The following is a 16,167-nucleotide window of genomic DNA, read 5'->3' as shown; positions in this document are numbered from 1 at the left end:
CAAAGTGCCAGCCCCCTGAATTCCTTTCTCCCTGGCTCCCTGTCTGGAGCTGCTGGCCGTGGCCACCGTGTGTCCTGGCTGTTGGCCTGTGACAGTCTAGCCTGGCACCTGCTCGGGGGCCGTGCTCTGCTCACTGCTGGGTTTCAGCTGTGTCACACAGTCACAGGTGCTGGAGGTTCACCTGTGCCCAGCCCCCTCCGTGCTCCAGGTCTGCCCTGAGCCCTTCACGAGTGCTCTGAGAACAGGGGGTGCCACCCACACAGTCCAACCTACCCTGGTCTCCTTGCACGGCCATGTCCACAGGGACCCAGGAGGTACAGACCCAGGTGCCTCCCGGGGCCAGGGCCATGTGGGGCCTGGGTGCTGGGCCCGAGGAATGCAGCAGGTCACTCCGTGGGCCAGGCTCACGCAGCACAAAAGCAAGCTGTACTTTCTATGAAATCCCACGGTGCCGGTAGGCACCTGGTTCAGGTCTCTGCCCTGGAGCCCGATCCCCTTGGGGCGGGGCGGGGCGGGGTGGGAGAGGGGTGTGCAGGAAAATAATCTGCTCTTTCTGGGCCCAGAACCCAGAGAGCAGCAGCTGACCTGCCGGGCTCACACACCTGTCCCTGTGCACCGGCTACTGTGCACCTGCTTGTTCCGTAGCTGCCTGCCCTTACTGGTGGGGGGGGGGGGGGGAGGGCCCGTACCACACTCTAATTCGTGTGGTCCTGCACCCACTCTCTTGCCAGCCATGCCTCACCTGACACACGAGGGGTCACACGGGCTTCTGACAAGCGAACTTGGCCATGGTGATCCGGGCTACTTCCGGATGGCGTTGGGGATTTGCACGAGGCCTCCAGGTCTCCGAGTTCAGGCTGAGACTGGGCAACAGTAGAGACAGACAGACAGATCTTCCAAGCACTGGGTCACTTTCCAAATTCCCACAGATGGCCAGGGCTGGGCTAGAGCCGGAGCTGGGAGCTGGGAACTTAATCCGGGTCCCCCATGTAGATGGCAGGGACCCAGCTTCTTAGCAGTAGCAGGAAGCTGGAGTTGGGAGCCAGAGCCAGGCCTGGAAGCAGGCACTCTGGTATGGGACGCGGGCATCCTAGCTGGCATCCCCACTGCCAGCTCAAACCTGCAGCCCTCTCAGAAGGTCGCTCGTCACCTCTCCATCCTGTCCCTTTGGGGGCTAGGCTGCAAACATTCAAACCACAGCAACCCCAAAGCCTGCTTTGAGCACCACAGAGCATCGAAGTGCCGTCGGTGTGGACCAGGCACACGCCTCAGTTCTAACCTCCCAGAAACCCTGCGGGCATGCACAATTGCTCCCACTTTGCAGATGAACTGACGGAGGCTCAGCGGGCCCATAACAGAGGGTGCGGGGGCTCGGGCTGGAGCCTCCTCCAGCTGACCACAGCCCTGCGAGCGCGCTGCAGGCGGAGCAGCCTGTGTTCAGGTACGGCCTCGGTGCTGGGGCTCCTCTTTGATTGTCGCCATCAAAGATATGGCCTTGCTGTGCCTGGCAGTCACCCACCTCACCCCCCGCCCCGCTACTGAGCGGGGCCCAGCAGCGGGGAGAGGTGAGCGAGACCGAGACAGCGCCTCTGCCCAGCCTGGCCCTGGGGAGGGGGGAGGGGCAGGCAGTTCCGGGCAGAGGAGCTGGAACAGGCGGCAGGGGAGGCTGGAGCCTTTTCACCCAAGGTTCCGGTGGCAGGAGTCCCAGAACTTGGAGATTACCGGAGGTTTGGTTTAGCTCAGCAAATAAATGTCTCCCCAGGCAAAAAGTTTCCAAGGCTTGGTTTAACTCTGACCCCAAACGACTTAACTCAGACATGTGAGAACTGTCACTGGGGTTGTTAGGATTGCCATGGTCTTGTTTATGTCCCTGGTGTCTTGCTCCAACTCTGCGCTGAGGCTGTGACGGCCCCCACCCCACCTGGTGCATGTCCCCCGTCTGTGCTGAGACCATGGACCCCTGTCAGGACCACCTAGCAAGGGACCCGCCCTCAGCCTCTTCATTCCTTGGGCCCACAGGACTTGCTCAAGGGCTTGCTAATACAGCAAAGGGGACCAGCGCTGTGACACAGCGGGTTAAAGCCCCAGTCTGCAGTGCCGGCATCCCATATGGGCGCCGGTACCAGTCCCGGCTGCTCCACTTCCGATCCAGCTCTCTGCTACGGCCTGGGAAAGCAATGGAAGATGGACCAAGTCCTTGGGCCCCTGCACCTGCATGGGAGACCCAGAAGAAGCTCCTGGCTCCTGGCTTCGGATCAGCACAGCTCCGGCCGTTGCGGTCATCTGGGGAGTGAACCAGCGGATGGAAGACCTCTCTCTCTGGCTCTACCTCTCTCTGTAACTCTGTCTTTCAAATAAAATAAATAAATCTTTTTTAAAAAAATGACAGCAATGGGGCAGGCCACCTGCGGCTCCTGGATCCTGGTGTTGGCACAAAGGCCTGGAGATAGAGCACGCCCACCCAGGTCCAGCCCCTCACATCCCAAAGAGGTCCCCAGCCTGCCCTCCCCCCCCCCCCGAAGGTGGTCCTCCTCTCCCACCTCCGCCCGGTGCAACCAATGTTCCACTTGCGAGCAGAGCAGGGACCTCCACACGATCCTGCAAATGGCTAGGATGAAATAAAAAGGATGCATGGATTTTTTTTTTTTTTTGCTTGCAGCAAAATAAGGTTCTCTCTTCATTGCATTTTCTAGGGCGTTCTGCCGTATTCTCACGATCCCTGTCTCCTGGGTTTCCCGTGGGGGCAAGTGGGGCTCATCTGGGTATTTCGCCTGGCAGAAACCAGCAGGTGCTCCGTTCACCTGGGCTCTGCGGAGGCTCCTCCACTGCTCATCTTACAGAACCGAATTCTCCACCGGGCTGTGAGTTCCTCTGGCTGTCAGCTCTCAGAAGCAACTGCGACAGTGCCCGTGGCCTTTCCACCTGACCCCCGCCCTGCGGCCCCACGTCGGTCGCTTCCCTCCGCAAGAACCACACAAATCATCACGAGGCTTCTGCGACTTGTTTAATTTTTAGTTAAAAAAAAAAAAAAAGCCGTTGCGCATGTGCAAACTCTCCCCCTGGGCTGCGACACCCCCTCCCCGCGGCCAGCCTCACCCCGTTGCCCCAGCCCCGCCCCCGCCATGCTGCCCTTTGGCTTAGGACCACCTGGGGCCCACCGCCTCCACCTGTTTCTTCCGCAGCCTGCAGCAGCTGCTGTGGCCCGAACACCCTGCCCTGTGCTGTCCCCGGGGCGGGGGGAGGTGGAGGGAAGGCCCCCCCATGCAGGGGCCAGCTGCCGAGCCTGGCCACTTAGGACCCCTGTCCACGGCGGGCCCTGCAGGGCAGGATGGCGTGAGGTTTGCAGAACCCAGGAAGCGGCGCGTGGCCCTCCGCCCCCCTCCTCCCCAGCTGGCCTGGCCCCGCCTCCTCCTCCTCCTCCTCCTCCTCCTCCTCCTCCTCCCCCTCCTCCCCGTCCCCCTCCGGCTGCCCTTCCTGCGTCTTCTCGCTCCTGCCCGCCCCCTCCTCCTCCTCCCACTGCCCGGGTCCCGCAGCTTCCCCGGGGAAGGGGTGAGGGGCGGGCCGGGGGCGGGGCCGGCGGCGTCAGACGCCGTGCGCGCCCAGGCTGAGCACGGAGAAGGCGGCGCGGTGCTTGCGGAGTAGCAGGCGGATCTTCTCGTCGTCCGAGTCCGGGTCGAGCGGCTTGTTGTACTCGTCGTCCTCGGTCTCCGAGGCCGCGCGGTCCCCGCCCGCGCCCGCGCCGCCGGGGCCGCGGGGCGTGGAGGACGAGGGCTCCAGGGCGCTCTTCTTGCGCCACTTGGTTCTCCGGTTCTGGAACCACACCTGGGCGGGAAGCAGCGCGAGGGTCGCCGGCGCGCGCGCACTCACGGCACTGCGCGCAGGACGCGTGCGGAGCACACAGGTGCACGCATAGGCACACAGCACGCGCACACAGGCATAGCAGTGCACACAGCACGTGTATGCGCACAACACGCACCCGGGCACACGCACACAGCACACAGATACACGCACGCAGAGCACACACATGCATGCCCGAGGCCTGGTGGCTCGGCCCGCTGCTCCAGCCCTTGTTCACAGCACCCCCGGGGGCATGGAATCATCAAAGATGGCCAGCTTGGCCCTGGGCCTCCCGGGGGCGGCGGGGGCGCCTCGCCAACGCCCTCTCCTCTCCTTTTGCCCTCTGTTGCGCTTGGGGAGCTGAGGGTTTGAGATAGCCAAGGAGTGCAGACGAGCACCCAAAGAAGCAGAAAAACAGGCGAGAGGGGCCACCCCATCTCCCGCTGGCTCCAGCCGGGTGAAAACGGGGGGCTTTCCAAGAGGCCGTGGAAGATGGGGCAGAGTCCGTCTCAGCAGCACATTCAGACATCCATGTATGCGTTTCCCAGGGCCCACACCTTCCCAGGCACGTGTGGAAAACCCGTGTTTGGCTGCAAAGGATGGCAGCTTGCTGGAGACCCCGGGCCCCCGGGCCTCCTTCAACCTGTCGCCACCCCCCTGAGCTGGGCCAAGCTTGGAGCGTCCTACTCTAGTGGGAGTTGGAAGAGCTGCCCCCAGGAGCCCAAGGAGGCAGAAATAGATTTTCAGAGGCCTCTTGGCCATTTCTGGCTCCCTGGGTCCAGGTTTTTTATTTTTTATTACTATTTTTTTTTTTTTTTTGGCATGAGAGCGGGAGTCTGTTGGTCCCCAACCTGCCTTTCCTTGAGTGGACAGGGTCAGACGTGGCATTAACTCCATTTTACAGATCAGTGAGCCAAGGCCAGGTGCACTTGCTGGCCCATGGACCGAGCCTACGCCCGGGGTTCCAATCCAGTCCCTGGGCTGGGCCCCTGATGCTTGGAAATTTCTGGCTGAGCCAGCAGAGAAGTGGGTGGGGGGAGGCTCCAGTCACACAGACTGAGGCTGGTGTCCCACCTCCCGCCTCTGCCTTTGCCAGCCTGGTGGCCATGAGCACGAGACCCCCACTGGGACTGTTCCTCACGGGATGGCGTCGGGTCCCCGGGTGGCTCTTGGAACAGGGTGCAGCAGCCACTTGTGGGTGGGCTTCATCCTGACCCCTTTGGGATGCAGCGGGCAGGCAGTGCCCCAACCCAGGACAGCCTCCCTCTGAGGAGCTGGGGACACGCGTGGCGTTCTGCCCTGTGTGCCTGCAGCCTCCCCTCCCTGCTCCCACTCACCTTGACCTGGGATTCGGTCATTCCCAGTGAGTAGGCCAGCCGTGCCCTCTCTGGGCCAGCCAGGTACTTGGTCTGCTCAAAGGTTTTCTCCAAGGCAAAGATCTGGTGCCCCGTGAAGGTGGGCCGGGTGTGTTTCTTCTTATGGATGCTGTCACTCAGGGGGTCTGAGGCTGGGGGAGAGAGGTTAGCAAGATGAGTGGGATCTGGGGACCTGTGCCTTGTCTGGCCGTGCAGGGGGCCCGGGAGGGAAGCTGCCCTGGCTTATGGCTACTTGGGGGCAGCAGGGGCTTGGAACTGGAGGCTCTCCCTGGAATGTTCTCGCTGCTCACAGGGGCTGGCTTCCCTGGGTCAACAGTGCCTGTTCTCTCAGCAGGTCACCTTCTCCGTGCTCCAGGGACAAGGGACCTCCTGCTGCTGCTTGCTTGCTCTCGGGGTAACCCAGGAGAGGGCAAGCCTCCAGCCCCTAAGCTGCTCACACACTGTGAGGCGGGGCGTGCAGGCGCCAACCCCCTAGTGTAGGGCGGGGAGCCCAGGGTTCCCTCCTGCTCTGCCCTGGCTCAACCTGGTTAGGGCCCTGGTGACCAGGTGTGACACCTGAAGCCACGGCCATGCTCCTTGCCTCCCAGGTGAGCCTCACCTGCCTGTACACATCCTGCCACCTCCTCTGGTCCCTGACTGGCATTGTGGACCCCCCCCCCCCCCACAACCCCGGACAGTTTCCGGAAAACCAAGGCTTCGGGACAGAAAGGGCGAGCCCCTGTCACAGCCCGGCCCGAGTTCACTTGACTTAGCAGCTGTCCCCAGAAGCCGGGCAGGGGTCACTGCGGCAGGCGACAGAAGCCCTAGGGAGGGAGGAGGGAGACCCCTCCCCACTCGCAGCGGGGACCTGGACGGGCTCAGCGTGTGGGCTGTGCCTCTGGCTGATCCTGGAGCATGAGCGGGCTCTCGGGGAAGATGACGCAGTGGCGAATTCTCCTCCCTGCGGTGACCCTTGAGCCAGGCTTGGGTGCAGAAGTGGTGCGTGGGCTCTGGGCAGAGGAAGTCAGGTAGGTGGCTGCTGGCCGGGCCTCCCACGGGGCACATGTGTGGGCTGCGTGGCCTCGGCTAGAACTGGAGCTCCCGGGTTGCCCAGGAGGGCACTGGGGCGGCCGGAAACCTGCGCGCCAGCAGAGCCGGGGAAAGGAACGGGGCGAGGGTGGAGCTTGGTTTCTGCGCTCAGCGAGGCAGAGGGACCCAGGGCTCCGAGCTGGGCTGTGTCGTGGTGGTCCCCCTGCCGCTGCGCCTGGGCTGGGTGGTGCCGGGTCAGGCAGAGGCCCGCCCCATACTCACGGTTACTGCACTGCCGCCCGCCTCGCCAGTCCTGGCCCGTGTCCGCCCAGCAGTTCCGGGTCCGGGCTGGATACTCGCTGGCGGCCTTGGAGAAATTGCCCACCTGGGGGCCGTAGTAGACCCCCTGGGAGCCGAGTCCACCAAAGCCCGCCACGTGGGGGTAGCTGGAGAGGAGGCTGCTGTTCGGCGTGGCCAACGGCCTGCTCAGGATGTCCGTGATCCCGTGGGGGGTCCCGGCGGCCAGCTGGGGGCCCAGCCCCGGCGGGCTGAGCTTGTAGAAGGAGTTCTGCACCGAGTACTGGCACACCGGGGCCTTCATCTCCGAGAACTGAGCCAGCGGCGTGTTGTTCAGCAGGAACGTCCCCTGCAGGTTGGACTCCATGGCGTCCAGCCCGGGGACAGGGCAGCCGGTGAGCAGCCCCCGTCCAGGACCCTAATGCCCGAGACCCCACGCTCCAGCCCCAAGTCTCATGGCAGGGTTGGAGGGTCAGAACCCACCCAGGCCCCACCCCCACCCCCACTGCCCTCCCCACCTACAGCACACGGCCCAGTCCCCACCCAGGCACCCAGGCACCCACGTCAGCTACTCGGGAGTCAGGTGCTCCCCGGGCAGGTGAGGGGCTTCCGGAGCGCTCCTGGCGCCCGCCTCGCCCCGGACCCTCACCCTCAGCTGAGACCCCTGTGAGTCTGGGGACCCTCCTTGAGAAGTTGGAAGTTCAGAGAAGGAACATTACCCTGATAAAGCTATGGCCCATTAGAATACAGCGCAGGGATTGGCTGAGCTGCAGGAGGCGCGCAGCCATTGGTTGGAACACACACACACACACACACACACACACACACGGGCCTGGCAGTGGCTTTCCTTAGACAAATTGTACTTTGAAAGATTGACTGTAGAATCAGCCAGGGTGTGTGTGTGTGTGAGAGAGAAAGCGAGCGAGAGAGAGAAGCCAGAAGCTTAGAGGGGCTCCCTGCTCCCCTGCAATCCAGCATCTTGGGACAGGTTGGGGGTGGGGTGGGTCTGGGGGCTCTGGGAGTCGCAGCTCCTGCTGCTGCTCCCCCGACGCAGAGGGGACTGAGGTCGGAGGCCACTGCTCTGAGCTGTCCGGCCCCGTAGTGCATCGTCTTCCTCCCGGTGCCAGGAGGGGTAAGTGGGGAGGCTGGACAGCACCTGCTCTCGGGTTGGGTTGGGGAGGGGGGGTTTGCAAATGCCTGCCACCTGCTTGAGACCCTCTGAGCTGACTGGGTCTGTGCCGGGCAGTGAGGCAGGGCGGGGAGTGGCGGATGTGTGCATTTTCCCGTCCACTGAGGCGCACAGGGACTGCTGAGCCTGGGGCCCTCACCTCTGCCTCTGTCTTTTCCTCATTTGTGCCATCTCTGAGCCATGGCCACATTCCGCCTGCCTTGGTGTGTAGGTTTCCCTGCTCGGCTGAGCGAGGGGTGGGGCCCTCATCAGGCACTTCAAAAAGTGTGTGAAATGCATGCGTAACGAGGGGTCTTTTAAAGGATCATGGGAAACAAGCTTTCTGAAAAACACCATGCACAGAGTTCAACTTTTTTTCTTGCTCATCTTTCAATTCCATTGTCCACGAGCTGTTGTAGTTGATGCCCGGGGCGGGACGGTTCTTTCACCCAGAGCACGATGTGTTTAAAGAGAGCAGCCATTGGCCTGGGAGGCCTTTCAGATTCTGGGAGAGGCGCCCGGAGTGGGCTGGGGGCGAGGGTGCCCGGGGAACCTGAGCCTGCAACCCCTTACTCTCCCAACAATGGGAACTCCTGTAAAGGAGGAGCTGTGGCCAGCGGTCCAGTCCTTAATTCTCATCTAATGCGAGCTGGACACAAGTCTGGGACTCCCGCCCGACGGGCTGAAGCACCTTTTCGGCAACCACTTAGTCCACCGCCCCCCTGGACAGGTAAGGGAATGAGGACGGGTGGGTGTGTGGCACAGTGGTTAGGACAGCCGCCTCCCTTGTCAGTACCCGGGTGCAGTCCTGGCTCCTGCGCTTTCGAGCTAACTTCCTGCTAATTAACGCACGGCCCGAGAGGCAGCAGGTGAGGGCTGAAGCCCTTGGATCTGTCATCTGAGTTCCTGGCTCCCAGACTCGGCCTGGTCCATCCTGGCCGATGTGGGCATTTGGGGAGTGAACCAGTGGATAGCTCTGTCTCTCTGCTTTTCAAATAGGACGAGAGTTTTTAAAACACGCCAGGTGGAGCTGGGGACAGGAGCGATTTCTTGAGCTTGGAGTGGTATTGATAAAACCAAGCACTCTCATCCCGGGGGGTGCCGGGGGCCCCATCGGTGGGCACCCGTCATGCTGTGGAGAGCCCCCTGCCTTGCGGTAGCCAGCGGGCAGCCCCCTCGGGGGCATCTCCTGGTGGGTGGCCCTAATAAGACCCCTCCCCAGGGTGCAGGCCTCCCTGCGGACAGCCCCGCCCCTGTCCTCCCCCACTCCCCCAAGGCGAGCCAGGAAGGAAGCCGCAGCCCCGCGCTGTGGGTCCATTTCTTTATTAAGTTGGACGTTTGTTCAGCTGGTGTAGGGAGAGTGGTCTATACATCATAGTGAGGGCGAGGGGGACTCTCTCCCGGTAACAGCATGTGGGAGGGAGTCCAGAACTGATTTGTTTATCATAACAATTAAAAAAAAATTCCAGGTCATTTCAAAACTTCTAAAAAGCGTCTAATGTGCAGACTGCAGCATTCTCTAGGCATCGTGTGGAGACCCCGAGCTACTCCCCCCCAGCCCCGGACAGCTCCTACTAGCATCGGGGTGGACCAAGCAGCCATGCCAGGCGGAGCGCAAGGTGCCAAAGCGGAGCTGGAGCCGGGCCCGCGCGCGGCGCTAGCGGGGGGCTCCCGGGGTCGGGAGGAAGGGCCGGGGCCGGGGCCTTCCTCGGGCCGTCGCCGCGTCGGGCGCGCGCGGCGCGCGTGTGTGCTACTTGGAAGGTGGAGTGTGTCCCGCAGCGGCCCGCAGCCGCGCCTCTGCGGAGGGCGGGAGCCCGGCGGGGGCCGGCTTTGTGCTGCTGATTGGGGCCTCCCTCTCGCCGGAGGCGCGCGGCGGGGCGGTGGGGGGGCTTAAGGCTCTTCCCTGATGGCGCCCGAGGGGGCGAGGGTGCGCCCGCCGCCCCGCGCGTGCCCGCCCGCGCGCGTCCGCCCGCGCCCCGCCCCGCCCCGCCGCCCGCCGCCGCGGACGCGGGGCCGCCCGCTTTGCATAGTAGTGATTGAGTTCGGTGCGCGCACGGCCGAGGGCTGTGGCCCGGCACGCCCGGGACGCGGGCGACGCCATCCGCGCTGCGAGAGTCAGAATCGCCTCTTCCCTGGCGGGCATGCTGGTGCGACCCCGGCCCTGCCCCGGCTCGGAGGAGAGAGACGCCCCCCCCTGGGGTGGGGAGCGGGGTCCCTGCCCGCCACCCCGGAAGGCCCCACCGCGAGGGACCCTGAACACAGCCTCGAGGGCAAGGGCTTCCCGTCGGAAGATGATTGCTACTGAAACTGGCAGACAGAGAGGAGGTGAAGGGGAGACAGAGGGGGAGAGACAGGTAAAACTTCCCCGGCGACCCACACGCAGGAACTTCCACGCGGCTTCGCCGTCACAGCAACGCCGGCGTGAGTTCCGGGCGGAAGGAGGCGTGCGTCGCTGTGCGAGTGTGGCGTGCGCATGCGCGTGCGTGTGCGTGCCTACGTCTGCGCACGCGCTCCGGGGCCCGCCGCCGTCCGGGGCGCGTGGGGACGCGGGGCCCAGGGGCTCGGCGGGCTCCGGGCCTAGCTCTCGGCTGCCGTCCCCGCGCCCTCGCCCTTGCACCCTTCCGGGAAGCCGTGGTGGATTTCTCGCGGAGGAAGCTGGAAAAGAAAGTACCCTGTACGAAGTCAAGATGGAAACGCCCGGGGCCCTCGGCGGCCGCGAAGGAGCCCTTGTGTGTCCGCGTGTGCTGCGCGCCCGCCCCCGTCGCCCAGCCTCGCCGCCCTCGCCCTCGCCCTGACGCCGACGGAGGCCCTCGGCACGGGGCACGGTCACGGGTCGCGGTCCGCTCCGGCGCTCCTCCCGGTGTGCAGGGCAGGGTGTGTGGAGTTCAGGGGTTGGGTGTCGACGTGAGATCCTGGGGGACACACACAGAGAGCCGGGGTCACGTCGAGGCCCAAGACCCCGGAAGGCAGGCGCGGGGGGCGCAGACCCGACCCAGGGAGAAGAGCCCGGAGCCCGTGATTGCCCTCGGGTGGGGGGGCTTGCGCCAAGGCAGGTGCCGAGCCGGGCCGTGGCACCTCCCGCCGTGTGCACGCGTCCCGAGGGGGTGGCAGCCCCTGCCCCGCCGTGACCCGCAGGCCCCATGCCCCGTGGGTGGACCTTCACCCTGGGATAGATGTCTCAGGCTGGGAGACAGCAGCTTTGCCTGGGCAGCCGGAGTGTGCAGACCGTGTGTTTTCAGGAGCGGCCATTCTGTCTGCAGGGACCCTGGCCCCCGGCACAAAAGGAGAACCCTTGCGTAGGAGGAGCTGACAGTCTCCTGGGGGGGTTATGGTTTGAAACGCTTTGGCATCCCCAGATGCGTTAGGGGCTCGCTCCCCCAGAGTTTTAAGTTGAGGGTTAAAGTTGGGCCTCAGTCCCGAAACTGAGCGCTAAGTAGCCTTCAGCTACAGAAGGCGGATGAGCACCGCAGGATGCGACACAGAAAGGCACAGCCACCTCCAGTCCGGGAGCCGTCTTGGGCCCGACCGGTGACCAGGGGGCTCCCGGGGAGGGGAGCGCAGTGCCCTGTCCCCTGCCGCCTGACCCTGGCCAGGTCACTTCCCCACTCCATGACGAGTTTCCTCTGTTCTAGACGGCGGGCAGTGGCCCGACCTGCCCCCCTGCCTGCAGATTCCATTGCGTGTCTGCCTCCAGTCCCTCGCTGGATTCTAAACACTGTGTGGAGGGGAGCAGCTTCCCGGGGTCCCTGGTGCTGAGCACCCCTCAAATCAGAGCGCTTGGGGAGAGAGGGGGGTTTCTCCACAGCAGGCAGCCCTGGCAGGGGTAGGGTGACACCACCTCCTTGCTGCCCCCTGGATTGCACTGTGTGGTCCCCCTCTGCGAACATAGCCCTCTCCCACAGTGGGTATTTGACACAGAGTAAGATGCCGGGGTCCTTGCCGCTGTGCACCCTGGGAGGCAGCAGGTGATGGATCCCTGCCACCCGCGTGGGAGACGTGGATTGCATGCCCGCTGCCTGGGCATTTAGGGAGTGAACTAGTGGATGGGAGCTCTATCTGTCTAGCACATAAATAATTTTTAAAAAATGATAAGGAGAAAGGGAGGAGAAAGAAGAGAGAAGGGACCAGGAAAGGGGGGGGGGAGGAGAGAAGAGAGAGCAAGTAGCCCCCTTCCTCTCTCAAGAGCTGCACAGCAGGCTCTGCCCTCATTCTGTCTGTGCCACACCTGTCCCCACCACCTCCTGCTGCTGTGGCTCTGTGCTCCCACAAATGCACACCTGCAAGGCGCCGGCACTGGGGCTTTAACTTACGAGTAAGAACGTCCCTTGCCTGCCCGCCACCCCACAGAGATCACACGCCATTTTTATCTGTAGTAAACTATCCCACTGTTGCAGCAAAGGTGAGGCTCGCAGCCACAGCGCCTGAATGGGGAAGTGTCTCTTCAAGTCACCCGGCCGCAGGTGCAAAGCCTTCCTGGTACTGGCAGTGACTTGAGGAGGGGGGATCAGAATGAGGCCCACCCGTGCTCACCCAGGACGAGCTGTAGCCGTCATTCACCCCAGAGCGGCGCCTGTGCCACATGTCTGCTAGGGGGTGTGGGCGGGAGAGCCCGGAGGAGTCAGTCTAACTCTTGGGCTTCGGAAGGCGTGCCAGTCCCGTGAGGAGCTGGAGTGTAGGAAGTCAGCTGACTTGCTCTCGATGGCCCCAGCCCCGGGGTCCCCGGGGACGGGGTTTGGGGGCTTACTGGGTGGTGCCTCTGGTTCTCAAGATTTTACTGCCGGTAGCACCCGTTCAGACGAGCCGGCATTCTTGGAGCTTGGGACTGAAGGTCACGCACGCTGGATGCGGGAGCCAGGCCCCAGCTCTCCCTCTCTGAAATAGATCCAGCGGGCTCTCGCCAACCCGTGCCCCTATCTGTCAAGTACTGTGGATCCACGCCGATTTAGCTGCGCTCCCGGGGTTCCCAGGACGCTGCCCTGCCTTGGTGCACCTTCCAGGTAGAGCTGACTCCTTAGCACCGCCCTCGGCACCCGGCTAAGCCCTGCCTTCTGCGCCACAGCCTCCTGCAAGGCGGCAAGCCCCGGCTGGCCGGCCGGAACCACCAGCTGAGACCACAGCATCTCCCCCACAAAGCAGAAGAAAGCCGCACTCCTGGGCCACACAAAAGGGACACTTGTTCAGCGCACAGAAAGGCAGGTGTCGCCTGGCTCCGTGGCTCCAACCGTCCTGCTCCCCCAACTCCCCCCCCCTCCCCGTGCCCATCAGTGATGACAGCCAAAGTGTGGCAGGTGCTAGGCTTGGGGCCGCCACCAGGCGGATGTGCAAGTGAGCGAGCAAGGCGGGAGGTCAGTGCTAAGGAGCCGTCTCTGCCCCCTGCCGCTACAGCTAATGCCTTTGCCTTTGCATTTTTGCCTTTCCCTGGCTCCCAGTCCTGGCCTGTCCCAGGCTGCTCCCAGTTACACACACACACACACACACACAGCTCATGTGGTCTGGAGGCCCAGCCACTGTGCAGATCTCATTACAAATTCCAGGCTCCCACCCTTCCTCCAGCCCCTCTCCTGGTCAGGGACAGCGGCAGGACCGGAGCCGGACAGAAGTGCGCATCTACAGCCGCTGCTATTGCTACCGTGAGAAAAGTGAGGCCTGGGCGTGCCCTGCTGCCTTCTCGCTACCCCTGTGGGTTATTTCTGGTGCCATCGGCAGCCAGTGGCTGTCCTCCACGCCAGCAGCCTGGTTGTGGGGGGCCCCGGCAGTGCTGGGGTTAACGCTCTGGCCTCCTTAAGCTGCTGAGCCTTCAGGTCTAATTTTATCCCCGCACCAGTCCCCCCCCCCCCCTTTTTTTTGCCCGAGTGCTGAGATATGTTGGGAAGGCCCAAGTCAGCATTTCTGAAGGCCCAGGAGGCGGCAGGCCTGCTCTCTGCCTCACGCAGAGCAGGCAGGCTGGCCAAACCCTGGGGGCTGGAACGGAACCATCCGCTGAGCGCGCAGGGCCCCCGGGGCCACGGGCTTCCTCCGTTCCCGCTGACTCCCACCCCGATGCATCCTGTACTGAGCTGCCCCGAGCTGGGCGCAGGCAAGGGCCTCAGGGCAGCTCAGTACAGGGTCCCTCAGGGAGGCCGCGATGGTCAGAGCCGGCTGCGGAGCCGCGAGAGCCTCCTGCCGCCCGTTCACGTGCACCATGCACCTTCGCCCTGGCTTGCAGGAGAAAGCCACCCACCCCAGGCTCTGTGTGTGTGTGTGTTGGGAGGGGTTCCTTTCCAGGGAGCACGTGCACTTACATTGGCAGCTCACACACCCCCCACCCCCGCACCTGCAGGGACCTGGGCTCCAAGGCTGCTCCCGCCCTGGGCACTGTGTTCAAGTCAGCCCTAAGAGCTGAGTCGAGCAGGTGGCCCCGACTGCGTCCTACCCCGGGGACCTCAAGGCTCCAAGGCACGGACAGTGCCTCGGGGTGGGGGGCACAGCAGGCACGTGCCCCTCCTGTGGCATGCAGAGAAGCGGGGGGCGGGGGCGGGGAAGTGAGCCCCCCTCGGTGGGCCCAGGCCATGCAGAAAGGCTGAGAGAGACGGTTACCTCCCAAGAGGCTAGTCCAAGGGGACAGCAGCTGCGCATCACTGCTTGCCCCTCTTCAGGCTGGCCCGTTTCACTATCTGAGCCCCTTTCCTGGCCTCCAGCAGGTCTGGCTGTAGGCCACTCCCTCTCAGCTCCACCTGGCACGGGCAGCGGGGACAGAGAGCAGAGGATCACCCAGACAGGCGGGCAGAGAGAGGCGGCGGCAGGAGGGGGGGTGTGCAGAGGCCAAGGAAGCAGGGGTCTGGAGGAAGGAGAGGCTGCACCGGCCCCGTGCCAGGAGGGCGACCGGTGCGGGGAGGGTGCTGGGGCCGCCGGCTCGGAGCCGTGGCCGCCTCAGTACCTTGGCGAGTTTTGTTAAGTAATCGATGTCGGGTTCCAGCTCACTAGCGCCCTCCAGGGGCCTCCCAGCAATCACCTCCTCGTGCTCCTGGGGGTCCCCGGCCTCGGTCGAGTCGATCTGCCGAACAACTTTGCGAATGATCTAGAAGAGCCAGGGAGAAAGAGACAGGGTGGGTCGCACAGTCAGGACACAGCAAGTGCCCAGGGGTGGGACAGGAGGGAACGCACCATGGGCATGGGCACCGGGTGCAGCCCTCGAGCAGCTCACGGCGGCCTGGGAGGGGAGGACATGTGGCTGGCTCCCACCGTGGCTCAGGCCCGACCCTAGCCCTGCTTCTCCCCACTTTGCCCGTGGTGCCCCGTCTACCCAATCAGGATCCTCTACCAACTCAACCGATTCCTGCCACCCTATGAGGTGGGGAGGCCCAGGGTTAGGCTGGGGACGACCCCAGGGCTCTGTTCTCTGGGCAGGGTTGGGGCTCGAGAGGCTGGATGGGCAGAGGGGCTATGAGGACCACCATGTGTGCAGCACAGGGCCGAGCGCCACTGAGCTCCTAGCGCCGGGCTCTCCCCAGCCCTGGGGCACTCTGCACTCACCTTCTTGGTGACAATGTTGCCCTGGGCATCTGTGAATTGTTCCTCTGTCACCTGCTCCCCTGGAATATTCTGAAGCTCACTCCCCTGCAGCGAGAGGAAGGGAGCCACGTCGGGGTGGGGGAGGCCCGTAGGTCCCCACCGTGGCAGGAAACTCCAGCTTGGCAAGTCGCTGGCTCCCTGTAGAACCACGCGGCCTGGGGACAGCTGGGGGCACTGTGTGCATGCGAACAGCCCTGGACAGGCCAACAGGGGGCCGTCACACCAAGTCTGATGGAGGAGGCCACGGGAGAGGAAGGGAGGCCCCCGTTCCAGGCTCCCCCAGCGCCGGGCACCTTCACAGACACGGCCGCCCTGCCTGATCCCAGAGCCTGGCCCTCGCCTGGCTCTGCCCCTGCTCCCCCGCCCTCGCCCCCGGGCCCGCGGCTGCTGCCCTGCCCGCTGGCTGGCCCGGTACCTTTAGGAGGAGCCGGCGCCGGACCACCCTGGTGGAGACGGTCTCCTCGTCGTCCCCCAGGCCCTCGCCCTCCCCCAGCTCCTTGTCTAGCTCCTGGCGGACGTGTTTCAGCACAAACCGCAGGGAGCTCCTGACAATGTGCAGCACGTTCTGGCAGCTGACCAGGAAGAAGCCCAGCAGCACCAGGGTGACCGCGAGCTGGGTGATGAAGGTCCACATCCTCGCCGCGCCGGCCCACCCGCCCTCACGCCCCTCGGGGGCTCCCGAGCCCCTCTGTGACCTCGTCCATTCTGCCCCCCCCCACCCCCGTGTCTGCGGGAGCAGCCGGCCCGCCTGCCCTCCTGCCCAGCAGTCCCCTGTGATGTCAGCCTGCTGTAATTTTAGCTCCCAACCAGCTGCCGGGGGCCGGGGCGGGGTGGGGGGTGCTGTCCAACTGGGCTAGAAGGAAGCTGGCAGGTGCAGCGGCCCGGGCACTGACAGCGGGCATCAAAGTCACCGAGGGAGCAGCAGCCGCG

General features: G+C 64.3%; 2 protein-coding genes across 3 annotated transcripts in view; both read right to left on the bottom strand.

The window, feature by feature from the left end:
* Positions 1–3,582: 3,582 nt before the first annotated feature.
* NKX6-3 (NK6 homeobox 3) lies at positions 3,583–6,885 on the bottom strand. Its single transcript, XM_062213701.1, has 3 exons — positions 6,504–6,885; positions 5,175–5,344; positions 3,583–3,822 (listed from the first exon to the last, which is right to left on the bottom strand). Exons 1-3 carry the CDS (start codon positions 6,883–6,885, stop codon positions 3,583–3,585), a joined length of 792 nt encoding a protein of 263 aa, XP_062069685.1.
* Positions 6,886–9,652: 2,767 nt separating this feature from the next.
* Positions 9,653–16,167, bottom strand: part of ANK1 (ankyrin 1) — a 177,398-nt gene continuing 170,883 nt past the window's right edge. Inside the window, exons 1-4 of one of the 2 annotated variants that reach the window (XM_062213780.1) lie at positions 15,653–15,880; positions 15,199–15,282; positions 14,603–14,743; positions 9,653–10,598 (exon numbers count right to left, since the gene is read on the bottom strand). In XM_062213780.1, coding sequence (XP_062069764.1) covers positions 10,572–10,598; positions 14,603–14,743; positions 15,199–15,282; positions 15,653–15,871 — 471 coding nt within the window. In that variant the 5' untranslated portion in view covers positions 15,872–15,880 and the 3' untranslated portion in view covers positions 9,653–10,571. Of the gene's footprint in view, positions 10,599–14,602; positions 14,744–15,198; positions 15,283–15,652; positions 15,881–16,167 lie in introns of those variants that run through there. The other variant, XM_062213779.1, reaches the window with a different exon arrangement.

This window comes from Lepus europaeus, chromosome 16 (genome assembly GCF_033115175.1).
Source record: "Lepus europaeus isolate LE1 chromosome 16, mLepTim1.pri, whole genome shotgun sequence".
NCBI lineage: Eukaryota > Metazoa > Chordata > Mammalia > Lagomorpha > Leporidae > Lepus > Lepus europaeus.
The sequence above is the reverse complement of the archived record's forward strand: the minus strand, read 5'-3'. Positions and strand labels throughout refer to the sequence as shown.

Coding starts and splice junctions, on each gene's coding strand:
- NKX6-3 (XM_062213701.1), bottom strand. CDS start 6,885: ATGGAGTCCAACCTGCAGGGGACGTTCCTGCTGAACAACACGCCGCTG. Junction 5,345..6,503: donor CGGGCGGCAGTGCAGTAACC/GTGAGTATGGGG, acceptor TCTCTCCCCCAG/CCTCAGACCCCCTGAGTGAC. Junction 3,823..5,174: donor TGACCGAATCCCAGGTCAAG/GTGAGTGGGAGC, acceptor CTTCCCGCCCAG/GTGTGGTTCCAGAACCGGAG.